Source organism: Oncorhynchus nerka, linkage group LG24, assembly GCF_034236695.1.
Source record: "Oncorhynchus nerka isolate Pitt River linkage group LG24, Oner_Uvic_2.0, whole genome shotgun sequence".
Classification (NCBI taxonomy): domain Eukaryota; kingdom Metazoa; phylum Chordata; class Actinopteri; order Salmoniformes; family Salmonidae; genus Oncorhynchus; species Oncorhynchus nerka.
In genome coordinates, this window is record NC_088419.1 from 41,276,697 (window position 1) to 41,297,463 (window position 20,767).

The following is a 20,767-nucleotide window of genomic DNA, read 5'->3' on the forward strand; positions in this document are numbered from 1 at the left end:
TCTGGGTCTTACTGAGAGGCTGGGGCCATGAACAAACATTCACCAGCTGTTCAGAATGGCACAACACAAAACGACAGAACAGAACACAGCAGAGACAACATTCAACATAGAGAATTACATCTGGACTGAGCTAAAATGAATAGTTTACATAGTTTAGATAGTGTATGTGTGTGTCTAGACATTAGTGCGTGAGTGTGTGAATCCATAGTTTAGTATATAATAACATACAGTATCTTAGCTCCATATCAATATGGATATCATTATTTTGTACGCCTTGATTACCAAGTCTGATTGGTATTTTAAAACAAGGCAATTACTGGGGAAAGAAGGAAACAGAGCGAGAGAGAGAAAGAGAGAGCCCTTGTTACAGGGGCTGAGTCACTGGCTTACTAGTGCTCTTCCATGCTGTCGCTCTTAGAGGGGTGTCACGTCGTGCCAGGCTTTCTTGCTCTGTCCTCGACTTGAGTGGGTTGAGTCACTGACATGATCCTCCTGTCCGGTTTTGCGCCCCCTCGGGCTTGAGTGGTGGAGGAGATCTTGGTGGGCTATACTCAGCCTTGTCTCAGGGGAGTAAGTTGGTGGTCTGTTGATATCCCTTTAGTGGTGTGGGGGCTGTGCTTTGGCAAAGTGGGTGGGGTTATTTCCTGCTTGGTTGGCCCTGTCCGGGGTTATCGTTGGACGGGGCCACTGTGTCCTCCAACACCCCACTGTCTCAGCCTCCAGTATCTATGCTGCAATAGTCTATGTGCCGGGGGGCAAGGGTCAGTTTATTATATCTGGTGTAATTCTCCTGTCCTCTAATTATTTCTCTCTCCCTCTCTCCCACCCCTCCCGGCTGTCCCCTCCCCTCCCATAAGCCATGCCTCAGGACTACCTGGCCTGATGATCCTGGCCTGATGAATCCTGGCTGTCCCCAGTCCACCTGGTCGTGCTGCTGCTCCAGTTTCAACTGTTCTGCCTGCAGCTATGGAACTCTGTTCACCTGTTCACCGGACGTGCTACCTGTCGGAGACCTGCTGTTTTAGACTCTACCCCTCTCTCTCTCTACCGCACCTGCTGTCTGAAACTCTGAATGCTTGGCTATGAAAAGCCAAATGACATTTAATCCTGAGGTACTGACCTGTTGCACCCTCTACAACCACTGTGATTATTATTGGACCCTGCTGGTCATCACTGAACATTTTAACATCTTAAAGAACAATCTGGCCTTAATGGCCATGTAATCTTATAATCTCCACCTGGCACAGCCAGAAGATGACTGGCCACCCTTCAGAGCCTGCTTCCTCTCTAGGTTTCTTCCTAGGTTCCTGCCATTCTAGGGATTTCTTCCTAGCCACTGTGCTTCTACATCTGCATTGCTTGCTGTTTGGGGTTTTAGGCTGGGTTTCTGTACAGCAGTTTGTGACTGCTGATGTAAAAAGGGCTTTATAAATAAATTTGACTGAGAGAGAGAGAGAGAGAGACAGAGAGAGACAGAGAGAGAGACAGAGAGAGAGACAGAGAGAGAACGAGAGTGTGAGAGTGTGCAAGTGTGTGTCTGTGAATGTGTGTGTCTTTGCGCAAGTATCTGTGTGTGTGTGTGTGTGTGTGTGTGTGTGTGTGTGTGTGTGTGTGTGTGTGTGTGTGTATGCGTTTGCATGTGTGTGCGCGCGTGTGTGCATTCACCCCATCTCTCGCTCTCTCTCTGACCCCCTCTTGCTCTCTCTCTGCCCCCCTCTCCCTCTGACCCCCTCATGCTCTCTCTCTGCCCCCTCTCTCTCTGACCCCCTCTTGCTCTCTCTCTGCTCCCCCCTCTCTCTCTGTGAGTAGTGTGAAGCGGTGTGAAGCGCCCTGCAGACCTGATGGGTGTGAACTGCTGCCTTCCAGTGTGTGATGCGTGATGTGTCCAGGGACTTACGCTTTCTCCAGGCATGCTTCTCTGGACATGTTCTGCGCCAGTAGGTTAGACGCCAGGCCAAACAACTCTTCAGCCCACTCCTGCACCGGAAGAACACACACACACATAAGCACTCCGTCAGAAGGAAGAAACACAGTCGCGAGGATCGATTGGAGGTGCAAACTAGCCACCCACACACCAGACCTTATAATTATACACTGGAGGAATGATGGGTTCGGTGTAAGTCTAACAAGCTTAACTAACTCACACTTCATGGACTGAAATAGCTTAGTTTTTAATTAATTAGTTATAAGCACTTTGGCCAACATCCTAAGAGAGGTAATTGATGTTGACATCAACTACATCAAATAAACCTTTAATAAAGCCTTTATTCATGTTTGATAAAGCCTTGCTCATGATTAATAAAGTCTTTATTAATGTTTAATAAAGCCCTATTTGTGATTAATTAAGTCCTTATTCATGTTTAATAAAACCCTATTCATGTTTAATAAATCTCTATTCATGATTAATAAAGTCCTTATGGGTGTTTATTAAAGACCTATTCACGTTTAATAAAGCCCTATTCATGATTAATAAAGTCTTTATTAATGTTTAATAAAGCCCTATTTGTGATTAATTAAGTCCTTATTCATGCTTAATAAAACCCTATTCATGTTTAATTTTACATTTACATTTAAGTCATTTAGCAGACGCTCTTATCCAGAGCGACTTACAAATTTAATAAATCTCTATTCATGATTAATAAAGTCCTTATGGGTGTTTATTAAAGCCCTATTCACATTTAATAAAGCCCTATTCATGATTAATAAAGGCACTATTCATGTGTACCAAAGCCCTTACTCATGTGTACTAAAGCCCTATTATTCATGTTTACTTACCTTGGCGATCTCCTCCTGGAAGGCCATGAAGTTGAGGTAGGTGATGTTGACCATGTCTGGTCCGCTCACCACCGTCAGCATCCGGTTCTCCATCTTCCCCACCAGGGTGCTGACGTCCAGCAGCTCTCGTAGCTTCATGTCCTACACAGACCACACAACAGATAAGTGACATGTCAGTAACACAATAACTCTAGGCCTTAACCCTTCTCCGTTGTGGCAACCCGACATTATGAGCTCACACACATTTGCATACTACACACTCAGAGGAAACGCCTTTAAATGAATGTTCAAAGCACATATGTAGACTTTTAAACCGCCACGAAAGTGTGTCATTAATAACACAGCCACTGCAGCTCTAGCACCTTCCCAGAATTACCCCCCACTGTGTCTGACAGTGTGACTTTAGCCTAGCAGTTAGAGCGTTGGGCCACTAACCGGAAGGTTTTGGTTTGAATACCTGAGCCGACAAGATTAAAAATCCGTTGATGTGACCTTGAGCAAGGCACTTAACCCTAATTTGCTCCAGGTGCCATACTACTATAGCCGACCCTGTAAAACACCATCTCAATGCACCTATCCAGTGTACAAAGTGAAAACAAAACATCTTTTGTGCTGTTGCTGCTGGAAGTAGCAGGAGTAGATGACTCCCACCGTCTGGTACTATGGCAATGACAACAACAGCCCAATCAACCAATCAGATCACGATTTGACTTCCTGAGAATGAAACTGATCATGAAGAGATATGACTTCGGGAGTAGACCATGAAGAGTGGCAACCAATCATCATCATCAGCCCAACCGGACCTGCGAGGTTCAGCATATTCTCTTAACATCAGCTAAGATGTCACACACACACACACACACACATGTAATACATGTATCACTAGCCACTTTAACTATGCGACTTTGTTTACATACTCATCTCATATGTATATACTGTACTCGAGACCATCTACTGTATCTTGCCTATGCTGCTCTGTACCATCACTCATTCATATATCTTTATGTACATATTCTTTATCCCCTTACTTGTGTGTATAAGACAGTAGTTTTGGAATTGTTAGTTAGATTAATTGTTGGTTATTACTGCATTGTCGGAACTAGAAGCACAAGCATTTCGCTACACTCGCATTAACATCTGCTAACCATGTGTATGCGACAAATAAAATTTGATTTGATTTTGATTTGACCCCCCCACACACACACACACACACACACACACACACAAGCAGTGACTCACATATATGCGCACACACACACATACGTGCTGTCACCAAGCATGACATTACCTGGGGCACGCTTTTAATTTTTTTAATTTCACCTTTATTTAACCAGGTATGCCAGTTGAGAACAAATTCTCATTTACAACTGTGACCTGTCCAAGATAAAGCAAAGCAGTGCGACACAAACAACACAGAGTTACACATGGAATAAACAAACGTGCAGTCAATAACACAATAGAAAAGTCTATATACAGTGTGTGCAAATGAGGTAGGATAAGGGAGGTAAGGCAATAAATAGGCCATGGTGGTGAAGTAATTACAATATACCAAATAACACTGGAATGATAGATGTGCAGAAGCTGAATGTGCAAGTAGAGATACTGCGGTTAAAAGGAACAAGATTAATTAATAAATACAGTATGGGGATGAGGTAGATGGATGGGCTATTTTCAGATGGGCTATGTACAGGTGCAGTGATCTGTGAGCTGCTCTGACAGCTGGTGCTTAAAGCTAGTGAGGGAGATATGAGTCTCCAGCTTCAGTGATTTTTTCAGTTTGTTCCAGTCATTGACAGCAGAAAACTGGAAGGAAAGGCAGCCAAAAGCTACCAATTGGCTTTGGGGATGACCAGTGAGATATACCTGCTGGAGTGTGTGCTACGAGTGGGTGCTGCTATGGTGACCAGTGAGATATACCTGCTGGAGCACGTGCTAAGGGTGGGTGCTGCTATGGTGACCAGTGAACTCAGATAAGGCGGGGCTTTACCTAGCAGAGACTTGTAGATGACCTGGAGCCAGTGGGTTTGGCGACGAGTATGAAGCGAGGGCCAGCCAACGAGAGCGTACAAGTCGCAGTGGTGGGTAGATTATGGGGCTTTGGTGACAAAACAGATGACACTGTTATAGACTGCATCCAATTTGTTGAGTAGAGTGTTGGAGGCTATTTTGTAAATGACATCACCGACGTCGAGGATCGGTAGGATTCTAGATTTAATTTTGGATTGGAGATGCTTAATGTGAATCTGGAAGGAGAGTTTACAGTCTAACCAGACACCTAGGTATTTGTAGTTGTCCACATATTCACATAAGTCAGAACCATCCAGAGTAGTGATCCTGGACGGGCGGGCAGGTGCAGGCAGGGATCGGTTGAAGAGCATGCATTTAGTTTTACTTGCATTTAAGAGCAGTTGGAGGCCACGGAAGGAGAGTTGTATGGTTATTGAAGCTCGTCTGGAGGTTAGTTAACACAGTGTCCAAAGAAGAGCCAGAAGTATACAGAACGGTGTTGTGAATCAGAGAATCACCAGCAGCAAGAGGGACATCATTGATATATACAGAGAAGAGAGACGGCCTGAGAAGTGAACCCTGTGGCACCCCCATAGAGACTGCCAGCGGTCCGGACAACAGGCCCTCCGGTTCATGAATAATCATCATTAATGTCTAAGTAATGAATGGCCAGTATGTCATATGAATGCCAGCAGGTGGTAAATGCATGGGGTATATGATGTTGCCTGTGGATTCACCAGGGCATTGCAATGTGTCTGTACAGCATCCGAGGTGGTTGGGTAAAGTAGGCCTGCGGGATGCGTATGTAACTTATATAACGATAACTATGCTTGCCTGAGACCATGACACTTGTATTACCTCAGACAAGTTAGTCATAGGCTTTAGCTCAGTTGGATAACACAGTCTTGGGGCAGGCAAAGACTGGGTTCAATACCCAGTTTGTCACACTGGTTATTGACAGAATAATAGTGAGGGCCTGAACAGAGATACCTCCACATTCACTGGGGATGTCTGTCTGCTGCAGTGTAAATACACATTATAAACCATATATCCCTATGGAAACAGACACACACAACCACTCGTCCACTCGTCTTTAATGCAAACCATGCTAAAGCACAGAGCAACTGGGCACTGCCTCCGAGGCACCAGAAATGAATAACAATGATATTTTCTCTCCCATTCTTCTGTCATCAGGGCAGAATACAAAGTGGTTCAGCTAGGTCAATTAACACCAACAAAAAGAGTCTGTAAAAGATTTTGCAGCGGAAGCAAATTAGTTCCCCACTAATTTGCCCAATCAAACAAAGAGCATTCTGTGCTGTGTCACACTGATAAATGTCCCCTACATGTCCCCCAACGCCCTCCAATCAAACCCCCCAGCTCAGAGGCGCCCATTAGTATTACAGTGAACTTTTCAGAAGCAATATTTTTCTTCTGTTTGAGATTTTTACTCTTCTGCCAACCAAGTCTGCATGTCTGACGAATGTTCAAAACACAGACCCACACACGGAGTGTCACACACACAGACTGTCTAGTGCAATTTCAAAACATACATTCAAACATACGCACACACACACTCTCTGACGAACAATGTCTGACGAACTTCCAACGCCTCAACGCTTTTAGTCAAACGCAAAGACAGGCTTCAGTTCTTAAGAGACCTTGGATCTTGGAAAAGCAGTCTGAGACAAGTTGAATTCCCTACTGATGACTGTAGTGTTGAGAAGTCTGGGAGATGGATGGTTCTAGAAACATCTCACGCCTGCAGTCTCTCAGACGTGCTGAGAGCAAAATTCCTCCGTTCTACATGAGGCATATATCAAAGTTAGATGATGCTGCATAGTATATGTTGCTTTAACTCGAGCAAGCCATTATTACCAGCACTGTCTGGAATCATCTTGAGGCCATGGCAGACATTCTTCCAGCCGTAGGGCAGCAGGTAGCCTAGCGGTTAGAGTGTTGGGCCAGTATTTAAAGGTTGCTGGTTCAAATACACGAGTCGACGAGGTGAAAAAGCTTGACCAAGGTACTTAACCCTAATATGCTCCAGAGGCGTCGTACTACAACGGCGGACCCTGTAAAACAACACTTTCACTGCACCTATCTGGTGTGTCTACCTTTACTATACTGATAGATGGAGAGACAGTATACTGTATGCAGGATACTGATAGATGGAGAGACAGTATCCTTACTGTATGCAGGATACTGATAGATGGAGAGACAGTATACTGTATACAGGATACTGATAGATGGAGAGACAGTATACTGTATGCAGGATACTGATAGATGGAGAGACAGAATACTGTATACAGGATACTGATAGATGGAGAGACAGTATACTGTATGCAGGATACTGATAGATGGAGAGACAGAATACTGTATGCAGGATACTGATAGATGGAGAGACAGTATCCTTACTGTATGCAGGATACTGATAGATGGAGAGACAGTATACTGTATGCAGGATACTGATAGATGGAGAGACAGTATACTGTATGCAGGATACTGATAGATGGAGACAGAATACTGTATGCAGGATACTGATAGATGAGAGACAGAATACTGTATGCAGGATACTGATAGATGGAGAGACAGAATACTGTATGCAGGATACTGATAGATGAGAGACAGAATACTGTATGCAGGATACTGATAGATGGAGAGACAGAATACTGTATGCAGGATACTGATAGATGGAGAGACAGAATACTGTATGCAGGATACTGATAGATGGAGAGACATAATACTGTATGCAGGATACTGATAGATGGAGAGACAGTATACTGTATGTAGGATACTGATAGATGGAGATACAGAATACTGTATGCAGGATACTGATAGATGGAGAGACAGGATACTGATAGATGGAGAGACAGAATACTGTATGCAGGATACTGATAGATGAAGAGACAGTATACTGTATGTAGGATACTGATAGATGGAGAGACAGAATACTGTATGCAGGATACTGATAGATGGAGAGACAGAATACTGTATGCAGGATACTGATAGATGGAGAGACAGAATACTGTATGCAGGATACTGATAGATGGAAGAGACAGTATACTGTATGCAGGATACTGATAGATGAAGAGACAGTATACTGTATGCAGGATACTGATAGATGGAGAGACAGTATACTGTATGCAGGATACTGATAGATGGAGAGACAGAATACTGTATGCAGGATACTGATAGATGGAGAGACAGTATACTGTATGCAGGATACTGATAGATGGAGAGACAGTATACTGTATGCAGGATACTGATAGATGGAGAGACAGAATACTGTATGCAGGATACTGATAGATGGAGAGACAGTATACTGTATGCAGGATACTGATAGATGGAGAGACAGTATACTGTATGCAGGATACTGATAGATGGAGAGACAGTATACTGTATGCAGGATACTGATAGATGGAGAGACAGTATACTGTATGCAGGATACTGATAGATGGAGAGACAGTACACTGTATGCAGGATGCAGGTGCTCTGCATCTCGAATAGAACTACAGTACAGTAGAATTCCCTGCAAATGAATGGCAACGACAACCTCCGCTGAAAGCAGCCTCAACAGATCTCTACCTGGACTACAGAAAGACAGACCTGTCTGTCTGTAGCATGTAGTGTAGCATGTACTGGAGACCTGTACGATCCGTCAGAGAATCAAATGCATATTTCATTGGAGAGGAGAGAGGGAGGAGGAGAGAGAAAGGAGAGGAGAGTTGAGGAGAATAGACCTGAGATTTAATTAGTGTTGGCGTATTGTGGGAGCATTTGGAGGCATGCCTGAGGGTCCTGTTGCCGCGGCGATGGGAGATTTAGAGCCAAGGGGGGGGGGGGCAGTGTGTGCGTATTAACCCTTCAAGCCAGTTTCTGTGTGTTTGAGAGGAAAAGAGAGATACATTATATATAGAGAGAGAAAGAGAGAATTGTGTGTGTGCAGAGGTGTGTGGGATGATGGTGTGACTGTGAAAGAGGGCGTGTGTGCAATGCATCACTTTGTGTGTGTGTGTGTGTGTGTGTGTGTGTGTGTGTGGCTATCTGACAGCTGTAGCGTGGGAACACAGTGCTCAGTCATTTATTACTTCAGTACAGGGGAGGTAGTCTCTTAGCAGGGTGATGCTGCCTTCCCTGCTCCCTGGGCTGTCACGAACATATCCTGTCACCACCACACACACACACACACACACACACTGCATGCCCACACACATGCCCCCCCGGCCATTGGCAAAATAGACACACAAACGCACGCCCGCCCATTGGCACAATCCCCACACACACACACGCCCGCCCGCCCATTGGCACAATCCACACACACACACGCCCGCCCGCCCATTGGCACAATCCCCACACACACACACGCCCGCCCGCCCATTGGCACAATCCCCACACACACGCCCGCCCGCCCATTGGCACAATTCCACACACACGCCCGCCCGCCCATTGGCACAATTCCCACACACACGCCCGCCCGCCCATTGGCACAATCCCCACACACACGCCCGCCCGCCCACCCATTGGCACAATTCCCACACACACGCCCGCCCGCCCGCCCATTGGCACAATCCCCCACACACACATCCGCCCGCCCATTGGCACAATTCCCACACACACGTCCGCCCGCCCGCCCATTGGCACAATTCCCACACACACACACGCCCGCCCGCCCGCCCGCCCGCCCATTGGCACAATTCCCACACGCCCGCCCGCCCATTGGCACAATCCCCACACACACATCCGCCCGCCCATTGGCACAATCCCCACACACACACACGCCTGCCCGCCCATTGGCACAATCCCCACACACACACACGCCTGCCCGCCCATTGGCACAATCCCCACACACACACACGCCTGCCCGCCCATTGGCACAATCCCCACACACACGCCCGCCCATTGGCACAATCCCCACACACACGCCCGCCCATTGGCACAATCCCCACACACACGCCCGCCCGCCCATTGGCACAATCCCCACACACACGCCTGCCCGCCCATTGGCACAATCCCCACACACACGCCCGCCCGTCAATTGGCACAATCCCCACACACACGCCCGCCCGTCAATTGGCACAATCCCCACACACACGCCCGCCCATCAATTGGCACAATCCCCACACACACACACCCCCCGCCCACCCATTGGCACAATCCCCCACACACACGCCCGCCCATTGGAACAATCCCCACACACACACCTGCCCGCCCATTGGCACAATCTCTACACACACGCCTGCCCGCCCATTGGTACAATCCCCACACACACACCTGCCCGCCCATTGGCACAATCCCCACACGCCCGCCCGCCCATTGGTACAATCCCCACACACACGTCCGCCCATCCATTGGCACAATCCCCACACACACCCTGCCCGCCCATTGGCACAATCCCCACACACACGCCCGCCCGTCCATTGGCACAATCCCCACACACACGCCTGCCCATTGGCACAATCCCCACACACACGCCTGCCCATTGGCACAATCCCCACACACACACACGCCCGCCCGCCCATTGGTACAATCCACACACACACACACACCTGCCCGCCCATTGGCACAATCCCCACACACACGCCCGCCCATTGGCACAATCCCCACACACACGCCCGCCCGTCCATTGGCACAATCCCCACACACACACACGCCCGCCCATTGGCACAATCCCCACACACGCCTGCCCGCCCATTGGCACAATCCCTACACACACACATGCCCGCCCGCCCATTGGCACAATCCCCACACACACACGCCCGCCCGCCCATTGGCACAATCCCCACACACACGCCCGCCCGCCCATTGGCACAATCCCCACACACACGCCCGCCCGCCCATTGGCACAATCCCTACACACACACACGTCCGCCCGCCCATTGGCACAATCCCCACACGCCTGCCCGCCCATTGGCACAATCCCCACACACACGCCTGCCCGCCCATTGGCACAATCCCCACACGCCCGCCCGCCCATTGGCACAATCCCCACACACACGCCCGCCCGCCCATTGGCACAATCTCCACACACACGCCTGCCCGCCCATTGGCACAATCCCCACACACACGCCCGCCCATTGGCACAATCCCCACACACACGCCCGCCCATTGGCACACTCCCCACACGCCCGCCCGCCCATTGGCACAATCCCCACACACACGCCCGCCCACCCATTGGCACAATCTCCACACACGCCTGCCCGCCCATTGGCACAATCCCCACACACACGCCCGCCCATTGGCACAATCCCCACACACACGCCCGTCCATTGGCACAATCCCCACACACACGCCCGCCCATTGGCACAATCCCTACACACACACACGTCCGCCCGCCCATTGGCACAATCACCACACGCCCGCCCGCCCATTGGCACAATCCCAACACACACGCCTGCCCGCCCATTGGCACAATCCCCACACGCCCGCCCGCCCATTGGCACAATCCCCACACACGCCTGCCCGCCCATTGGCACAATCCCCACACACACGCCCGCCCACCCATTGGCACAATCTCTACACACACGCCTGCCCGCCCATTGGCACAATCCCCACACGCCCGCCCGCCCATTGGCACCATCCCCACACACACGCCCGCCCACCCATTGGCACAATCTCCACACACACGCCTGCCCGCCCATTGGCACAATCCCCACACGCCCGCCCGCCCATTGGCACAATCCCCACACACACAAACGCACGCCCGCCCATTGGCACAATCCCCCACACACACACGCCCGCCCGCCCATTGGCACAATCCCCACACGCCCGCCCGCCCATTGGCACAATCCCCACACACACACACGCCCGCCCGCCCATTGGCACAATCCACACACACACACGCCCGCCCGCCCATTGGCACAATCCCACACACACACACGCCCGCCCGCCCATTGGCACAATCCCCACACACACATCCGCCCGCCCATTGGCACAATTCCCACACACACGCCCGCCCGCCCGCCCATTGGCACAATTCCCACACACACGCCCGCCCGCCCATTGGCACAATTCCCACACACACGTCCGCCCGCCCGCCCATTGGCACAATCCCCACACACACATCCGCCCGCCCATTGGCACAATCCCCACACACACGCCCGCCCGCCCGCCCATTGGCACAATCCCCACACACACACACGCCTGCCCGCCCATTGGCACAATCCCCACACACACGCCCGCCCATTGGCACAATCCCTACACACACGCCCGCCCATTGGCACAATCCCCACACACACGCCCGCCCGCCCATTGGCACAATCCCCACACACACGCCTGACCGCCCATTGGCACAATCCCCACACACACGCCCGCCCGTCAATTGGCACAATCCCCACACACACGCCCGCCCGTCAATTGGCACAATCCCCACACACACGCCCGCCCATCAATTGGCACAATCCCCACACACACACACCCCCGCCCACCCATTGGCACAATCCCCACACACACGCCCGCCCATTGGCACAATCTCTACACACACGCCTGCCCGCCCATTGGCACAATCCCCACACGCCCGCCCGCCCATTGGTACAATCCCCACACACACGTCCGCCCATCCATTGGCACAATCCCCACACACACCCTGCCCGCCCATTGGCACAATCCCCACACACACGCCCGCCCATTGGCACAATCCCCACACACACGCCCGCCCGTCCATTGGCACAATCCCCACACACACACACGCCCGCCCATTGGCACAATCCCCACACACACGCCTGCCCGCCCATTGGCACAATCCCTACACACACACATGCCCGCCCGCCCATTGGCACAATCCCCATTGGCACACACACACGCCCGCCCGCCCATTGGCACAATCCCCACACGCCTGCCCGCCCATTGGCACAATCCCCACACACACGGCTGCCCGCCCATTGGCACAATCCCCACACGCCCGCCCGCCCATTGGCACAATCCCCACACACACGCCCGCCCGCCCATTGGCACAATCTCCACACACACGCCTGCCCGCCCATTGGCACACTCCCCACACACACGCCCGCCCATTGGCACAATCCCCACACGCCCGCCCGCCCATTGGCACAATCCCCACACACACGCCCGCCCACCCATTGGCACAATCTCCACACACACGCCTGCCCGCCCATTGGCACAATCCCCACACACACGCCCGCCCATTGGCACAATCTCCACACACACGCCTGCCCGCCCATTGGCACAATCCCCACACACACGCCCGCCCGCCCATTGGAACAATCTCCACACACACGCACACCTTAGAGAGCGAGCGATAGTGTCCATCTGTGGGCTGTCTCCTAACCTCGTACTTCTCCTCACTCCTTTTCTGAAGAATAGTTCATCCAGCACATCTACCTGTTTCTCTAATACTCATCTGATGATTCATGTAGCTTTCATTTCCCTCGTTATCCATTTATACACCGCAGGCCACCGCTGTTAAGTGGCTACTGCGACTACTGTCTGTTCTGCAGTAAATGATTCAACTCCAGACCTCACGTCATACCTCTACACAGCTGACCTCTTCTCTTCGTACGGACTCTTTCAAGTTAGTTCATTATAAGAGCAACGTTGGCTTCACATTAGGATTCACCACGGCGGGAAGGTTTCCCGAGGATTCCAGGTACGAGTTCTGGGGTTGAAGAAGAAACTCCAGCCAACTGGTATTCTTGTAATACGTGGATCTCTACCTAAATGTTTGGGTCAATAATTGTCAAATTATTGACCCAAAAACCTCTCAAAGTCTGGATGCCCCTAAGGAACATCTATTGACTCAAAATTTAATGTTGGTTTGAAGAATGTCAAATATGACAAAGTTTATTTTTGTTTTTCCTCCTCTTTGGGTGAATCTAGCCTGGTCCCAGATTTGTTTGTGTGCTTTTGCCAACTCTGTTGCTGTCCTTGTCAAGCTGAGTGACAAGGAGTTGGCACGATAGCACAAACAGATTGGCACTCAGGCTAACCTGGAACAACAAACAACCGCCTTATAAGGAGTTGTATAACTGCCCTGTCCTAGCAGCAGTCCTGCCGGTGGCTAGCCTTGTTCACTAGCGGAGCAGCAATATTGTGGGGTTGGGACAAAAAACGCCTGGGGTAGTTGGAGAAAAGAATTATGGGTAATTCATTGTGTCGCCCCAAGACTTCCTTGGCCCCATATTCAGAATGTGTGTGTGGGTGTGTGTGTATGAACATGTTAATGAGAGGAGGCAGCACTGAGATAGCCTGCAACATCACTTCCTGGTGTAGCTCAAACTGTACACGCTATACGTCTCCATGAATTTGGCTTCAACGCGCTGTTGAGTCTTCACATAGGAATGAATGGTGTCACGTGATTGATGGCTTTGTCTATTCATATATACCGTCATTGCATCATCCCTTCGTATTTCATTCCTTTACTTCACTCCATCCCTTCGCATTTCACTCCTTTATTTCACTGTATCCCTTCGCATTTCATTCCTTTATTTCTCTGTATCCCTTCGTATTTCATTCCTTTATTTCTCTGTATCCCTTCGTATTTCATTCCTTTATTTCTCTGTATCCCTTCGTATTTCATTCCTTTATTTCTCTGTATCCCTTCGTATCTCATTCCTTTATTTTTCTGTATCCCTTCGTATTTCATTCCTTTATTTCTCTGTATCCCTTCGTATTTCATTCCTGTACTTCACTCCATCCCTTCGTATTTCATTATTTTATTTATTCCTCTGTATCCCTTCATATTTAATTCCTTTATTTCTCTGTATCCCTTCGTATTTCATTCCATTACTTCACTCCATCCCTTCGTATTTCATTCCTTTATTTCTCTGTATCCCTTCGTATTTCATTCCTTTATTTCTCTGTATCCCTTCGTATTTCATTCCTTTATTTCTCTGTATCCCTTCGTATTTCATTCCTTTATTTCTCTGTATCCCTTCGTATTTCATTCCTTTATTTCTCTGTATCCCTTCGTATTTCATTCCTTTATTTCACTGTATCCCTTCGCATTTCATTCCTTTATTTCTCTGTATCCCTTCATATTTCATTCCTTTATTTCTCTGTATCCCTTCGTATTTCATTCCTTTATTTCTCTGTATCCCTTCGTATTTCATTCCTTTATTTCTCTCTATCCCTTCGTATTTCATTCCTTTACTTCACTCCATCCCTTCGTATTTCATTCCTTTATTTCTCTGTATCCCTTCGTATCTCATTCCTTTATTTTTCTGTATCCCTTCGTATTTCATTCCTTTATTTCTCTGTATCCCTTCGTATTTCATTCCTGTACTTCACTCCATCCCTTCGTATTTCATTATTTTATTTATTCCTCTGTATCCCTTCATATTTAATTCCTTTATTTCTCTGTATCCCTTCGTATTTCATTCCTTTACTTCACTCCATCCCTTCGTATTTCATTCCTTTATTTCTCTGTATCCCTTCGTATTTCATTCCTTTATTTCTCTGTATCCCTTCGTATTTCATTCCTTTATTTCTCTGTATCCCTTCATATTTCATTCCTTTACTTCACTCCATCCCTTCGTATTTCATTCCTTTACTTCACTCCATCCCTTCGTATTTCATTCCTTTATTTCTCTGTATCCCTTCGTATTTCATTCCTTTACTTCACTCCATCCCTTCGTATTTCATTCCTTTACTTCACTCCATCCCTTCACTCCTTTACTTCACTCCATCCCTTCGTATTTCATTCCTTTATTTCTCTGTATCCCTTCGTATTTCATTCCTTTACTTCACTCCATCCCTTCGTATTTCATTCCTTTATTTCTCTGTATCCCTTCGTATTTCATTCCTCTACTTCACTCCATCCCTTCGTATTTCATTCCTTTACTTCACTCCATCCCTCCGCATTTCACTCCTTTATTTCTCTGTATCCCTTCGCATTTCATTCCTTTATTTCTCTGGATCCCTTCGTATTTCATTCCTTTATTGCTCTGTATCCCTTCGTATTTCATTCCTTTATTTCTCTGTATCCCTTCGTATTTCATTCCTTTACTTCACTCCATCCCTTCGTATTTCATTCCTTTATTTCTCTGTATCCCTTCGTATTTCATTCCTTTACTTCACTCCATCCCTTCGTATTTCATTCCTTTATTTCTCTGTATCCCTTCGTATTTCATTCCTTTACTTCACTCCATCCCTTCGTATTTCATTCCTTTACTTCACTCCATCCCTTCATATTTCATTCCTTTATTTCTCTGTATCCCTTCGTATTTCATTCCTTTACTTCACTCCATCCCTTCGTATTTCATTCCTTTATTTCTCTGTATCCCTTCGTATTTCATTCCTTTACTTCACTCCATCCCTTCGTATTTCATTCCTTTATTTCTCTGTATCCCTTCGTATTTCATTCCTTTACTTCACTCCATCCCTTCGTATTTCATTCCTTTATTTCTCTGTATCCCTTCGTATTTCATTCCTTTACTTCACTCCATCCCTTCGTATTTCATTCCTTTACTTCACTCCATCCCTTCGCCTTTCATTCCTTTACTTCACTCCATCCCTCCGTATTTCATTCCTTTACTTCACTCCACCCCTTCGTATTTCATTCCTTTACTTCACTCCATCCCTTCGCCTTTCATTCCTTTATTTCACTCCATCCCTTCGCCTTTCATTCCTTTACTTCACTCCATCCCTTCGTATTTCATTCCTTTACTTCACTCCATCCCTTCGCCTTTCATTCCTTTACTTCACTCCATCCCTTCGTATTTCATTCCTTTACTTCACTCCATCCCTTCGTATTTCATTCCTTTATTTCTCTGTATCCCTTCGTATTTCATTCCTTTACTTCACTCCATCCCTTCGTATTTCATTCCTTTATTTCTCTGTATCCCTTCGTATTTCATTCCTTTACTTCACTCCATCCCTTCGCCTTTCATTCCTTTACTTCACTCCATCCCTTCGTATTTCATTCCTTTACTTCACTCCATCCCTCCGTATTTCATTCCTTTACTTCACTCCACCCCTTCGTATTTCATTCCTTTACTTCACTCCATCCCTCCGTATTTCATTTCTTTACTTCCCTCCATCCCATCCCTTCGTGGTGCAGTGTTTTATTCAAGAAGGTCATGCTGCGTCTGCAGAGCATGTTTTAAACATTAGTCACCTCATAACTCAGTGGAGGAGAGTACGCACAGAAACATTGACTCCCATTATGACTATGAGACCAGCGTTTCTATCCCAGCCTGCTTCACTTCCCGCAAATGACGTTCATTATAATCAGAGACACACACTACACACACAGAGCCTGACGCACACTCACAAGCACGCACACACTTTCTCACACACTCACACACAGGCAGGCAAGCACGCACAAGTTCCTTCAAACCTTGTATATACGCACAAGAGTCCCAAACAGGTGAATGATTACTACATGTAAAAGCATTCTTCACTAGGGGATTACTGTGATTCTACAATAAGACATTCAGATGTGGTGTTTGTGTGTGTGTGTGTGTGTGTGTGTGTGTGTGTGTGTGTGTGTGTGTGTGTGTGTGTGTGTGTGTGTGTGAGAGCGTGCGTGCGTGTGCGCATGTGTGCATGAGTGTGTGTGTGTGTGTGTGTGTGCGTGCGTGCGTGTATGCGTACATGCGTGTATGTGTGTGTGCATGTGTGTGTGCGTGTGTGTGGTAAATAAGTCGTTTAGAGGTAGGCTACCATCCGTCTGTAAATCATTTGATGTGAATCGTTTAACAAAATCAGTACAGCAGCTGCCAATACAACTCACCCCTGATACCTGATAATCAGTCAAGTAAGGCTATTAAATGTAGCATCTGTTGGTTAGGTGGAAGCAAATCATTGCCTGCTAAAATCAGTGCAGTCGTTCAGGCTGATGGCGTAGCAGTAAGACTATGAACAGATAGATGGCTGATGGCGTAGCAGTAAGACTATGAACAGATAGATGGCTGATGGCGTAGCAGTAAGACTATGAACAGATAGATGGCTGATGGCGTAGCAGTAAGACTATGAACAGATAGGAAGAAAAAGACGACGACTGCAGGGTGGAAAAAAAACGAATTGAAATAAGAACCACCTTTGGATCAATGGTTCATTTGACGTAGGTGCTTTTCTAAAACTGTTTATCAGTGAGTTAGTCAACGTTATAAGGCGGGACCTAATATAGTAGCTAGCGAGGTAGCGAGGGAGGGAGTGATGTGGTATGTACAAGTAGAGGATTAGCGGCTAGCATGGCTGCTCCCAGACAGGCTTTCACCGCCATTACACACATTGGCTTTCCTCTGATCTACAAGGGATTTAAATAACTGTCAGTGTGTGTGTCTACAGTGTGTGTGTCTACACAGAAGACAGAATGATTGCATGTGTGTGCTATAAGTGATTCAATGAACCATTTTCTACCATTCACTTCCGCCTGATTGGTTCCCAATGTATTCCATCTGCTACATTAAACCAACGCCTCCTCCTCAATTAACATTAAGATATTTCCTCATACCAGCTAAACATCCCACTGTTGTGAAAGCAGCAGACATAATTTACCTGTTCCCAGTTCTCCTTTGATTCACCTCTCTCTCCCTCCTCTTCTCTCCTTCATTACGGTCTACTACAGGCTTGATGTTTCTGAACAGCCTTTCCCTCCATCTATCCATCCCTCCCTCCCTCTCTTTCTCTCTCTCCATCTCTCTGCCCTGTTGCTGTCTCAGTATGCCGTGATGCGTCAGCTAGATCAGTTGGCCAACATTTTACAAGTGTAGAGCTCTCTTAGGTTAGAGCAGGAGAGACGTTCCTCCTCTACCCTCGTGTACATCCTCTTTAAATGTATGACAGTGCCCCACTCCTCTACTCTCCAACTCACAGCTTTAAAGCTAGATATTCTCCAACTCACAAACACTCTTTACATACTCTCCAACTAACAGCTTAAAAGCTATCCACTATCCACTAAGATTTCAAGTTAAACTCTTAGGGTGTTTTCAATACTTGGTCCCTTTCTGAAGTCAGTGCAGTTCTAATTGTATTTTTCCCCCAAAGTAACTCAGACACCTCAAAAAAGCCCTCGATGCAAACTGAACTGAGACCATCTCAAGAGGTGGTCTGAATTTGGTTTGCTTGAATTTTGCGGTCCGGTTCCCTTTTTTAGGACAATGCGAACGCAAAGCTCCCCAGGTTCGCTTGTCATTATTCCAGTACCACACACTAGCCTACTGCAACACTGTTTCCCCTGCCATAAACGTTCACATTGGTGCCACAAAAGAGAGACAATGATGTTGCGCAGGTTCGCTGAAAAAAACCTGGTGTTACTTTTTTGTGTGTGTTTTCTACATTGTAGAATCATATTGAAGACATCAAAACTATGAAATAACACATATGGAACCATGTAGTAACCAAAAAAGGCTTAACAAATCAAAATATATCTTAGATTTTAGATTCTTCAAAGTAGCCACGCTTTGCCTTGATGACAGCTTTGCACACTCTTGGAATTCTCTCAACCAGCTTCACCTGGAATGCTTTTCCAACAGTCTTGAAGGAGTTCCCACATATGCTGACCACTTGTTGGCTGCTTTTCCATCACTCTGCGGTCCAACTCATCCAAACCAATGTCAATTGGGTTGAGGTCGGGTGATTGTGGAGGCCAGGTCATCTGATGCAGCACTCCATCACTCTCCTTCTTGGTCAAATAGCCCTTACACAGCCTGGAGGTGTGTTTTGGGTCATTGTCCTGTTGAAAGACAAATGATAGTCCAACTAGATGGGATGGCGTATCGCTAAAAAATGCTGTGGTAGCCATGCTGGTTAAGTGTGCCTTGAATTCTAAATACATCACAGACAGTGTCACCAGCAAAGCACCCCCACACCATCACACCTCCTTCTCCATGCTTCACGGTGGGAACCACACATGCGGAGATCATCCGTTCACCTATTCAGCGTCTCACAAAGACATGGTGGTTGGAACCAAAAATCTCAAATTTGGACAGACCAAAGGACAGAGTTCACCTGGTCTAATGTCCATTGGTTGTGTTTTTTGACCCAAGCAAGTCTCTTCTTATTATCGGTGTCCTTTAGTAGTGGTTTCTTTGCAGCAATTCGACCATGAAGGCCTGATTCACGCAGTCTCCTCAGAACAGTTGATGTTGAGAAGTGTCTGTTAGTTGAACTCTGTGAAGCATTTATTTGGGCTGCAATTTCTGAGGCTGGTAGCTCTAATGAACTTATGTAATTTGGGTCTTCCTTTCCTGTGGTGGTCTTCATGAGAGCCTGTTTCATCATAGTGCTTGATGGTTTTTGCGACTGCACTTGAAGAAACTTTCACTATTAACAAGGCACACCTGTTAATTGAAATGCATTCCATGTGACAACCTCATGAAACTGGTTGAGAGAATGCCAAGAGTGTGCAAAGCTGTCATCAAGGCAAAGGATTGCTACTTTGAAGAATCTAAATTGGAATGAGCAGGTGTGCCCAAACTTTTGACTGGCACTGCACATGCAGACACTTTAGCCCCCCACACACTCCACACACTCAGTCTTAACCTCACCCAGCTTCAAAGGGAGAATCCACAGTTGAAACAATCGCAAAGCAGTCACTCCATCTCTGTTTTTTTTCTGTTTTCTTTTTTGTTGTTGTGAAAAGCTGAGCCTGGAGAAATGTAACCACTCTCAGATTAATAGACAGAGCTATGGATGCAAGGACTGACCATCCACGATATCAAAATGATTGTTTTAACCATGTTATGAGGCTATACATTTTATTTACATTTACAATGTTTACACACATTGGAGGAAAACAAGCTTATATTTTGGGTTCTCATGAGGTGTGACAGTTCAACTAAGCTAAGTTAGTGTCTTCAAGAATCAATGGGTATATATATCATTCATTTATCAGTCAAATTGATGTAGCAACTACAGATTGCCCCTTTAATGCTTCATTCTCAAACCGTCAAAAGCTCTCAACACACACACGCCACATGTAAATCAAATCAAATTAAATTGTATCGGTCAAATACACATGGTTAGCAGATGTTAATGCGAGTGTAGCGAAATGCTTGTGCTTCTAGTTCTGACAGTGCAGTAA

The 20,767-nt window shown here is 47.2% G+C and overlaps 1 protein-coding gene across 3 annotated transcripts in view; it reads right to left on the reverse strand.

Moving 5' to 3' along the window:
• The window catches only part of LOC115107503 (1-phosphatidylinositol 4,5-bisphosphate phosphodiesterase beta-1-like), a 256,669-nt gene that overhangs the window by 120,946 nt on the left and 114,956 nt on the right, over positions 1 to 20,767 (reverse strand). For all 3 annotated transcript variants that reach the window (XR_010460892.1, XM_065008903.1, XM_065008904.1), the window contains exons 4-5: positions 2,776 to 2,916; positions 1,898 to 1,977 (exon numbers count right to left, since the gene is read on the reverse strand). Coding sequence is in view for 2 of the 3 variants with exons in the window: in XM_065008903.1 (XP_064864975.1) it covers positions 1,898 to 1,977; positions 2,776 to 2,916 (221 nt within the window). In the remaining variant the exon portion in view is untranslated. The remainder of the gene's footprint in view (positions 1 to 1,897; positions 1,978 to 2,775; positions 2,917 to 20,767) is intronic.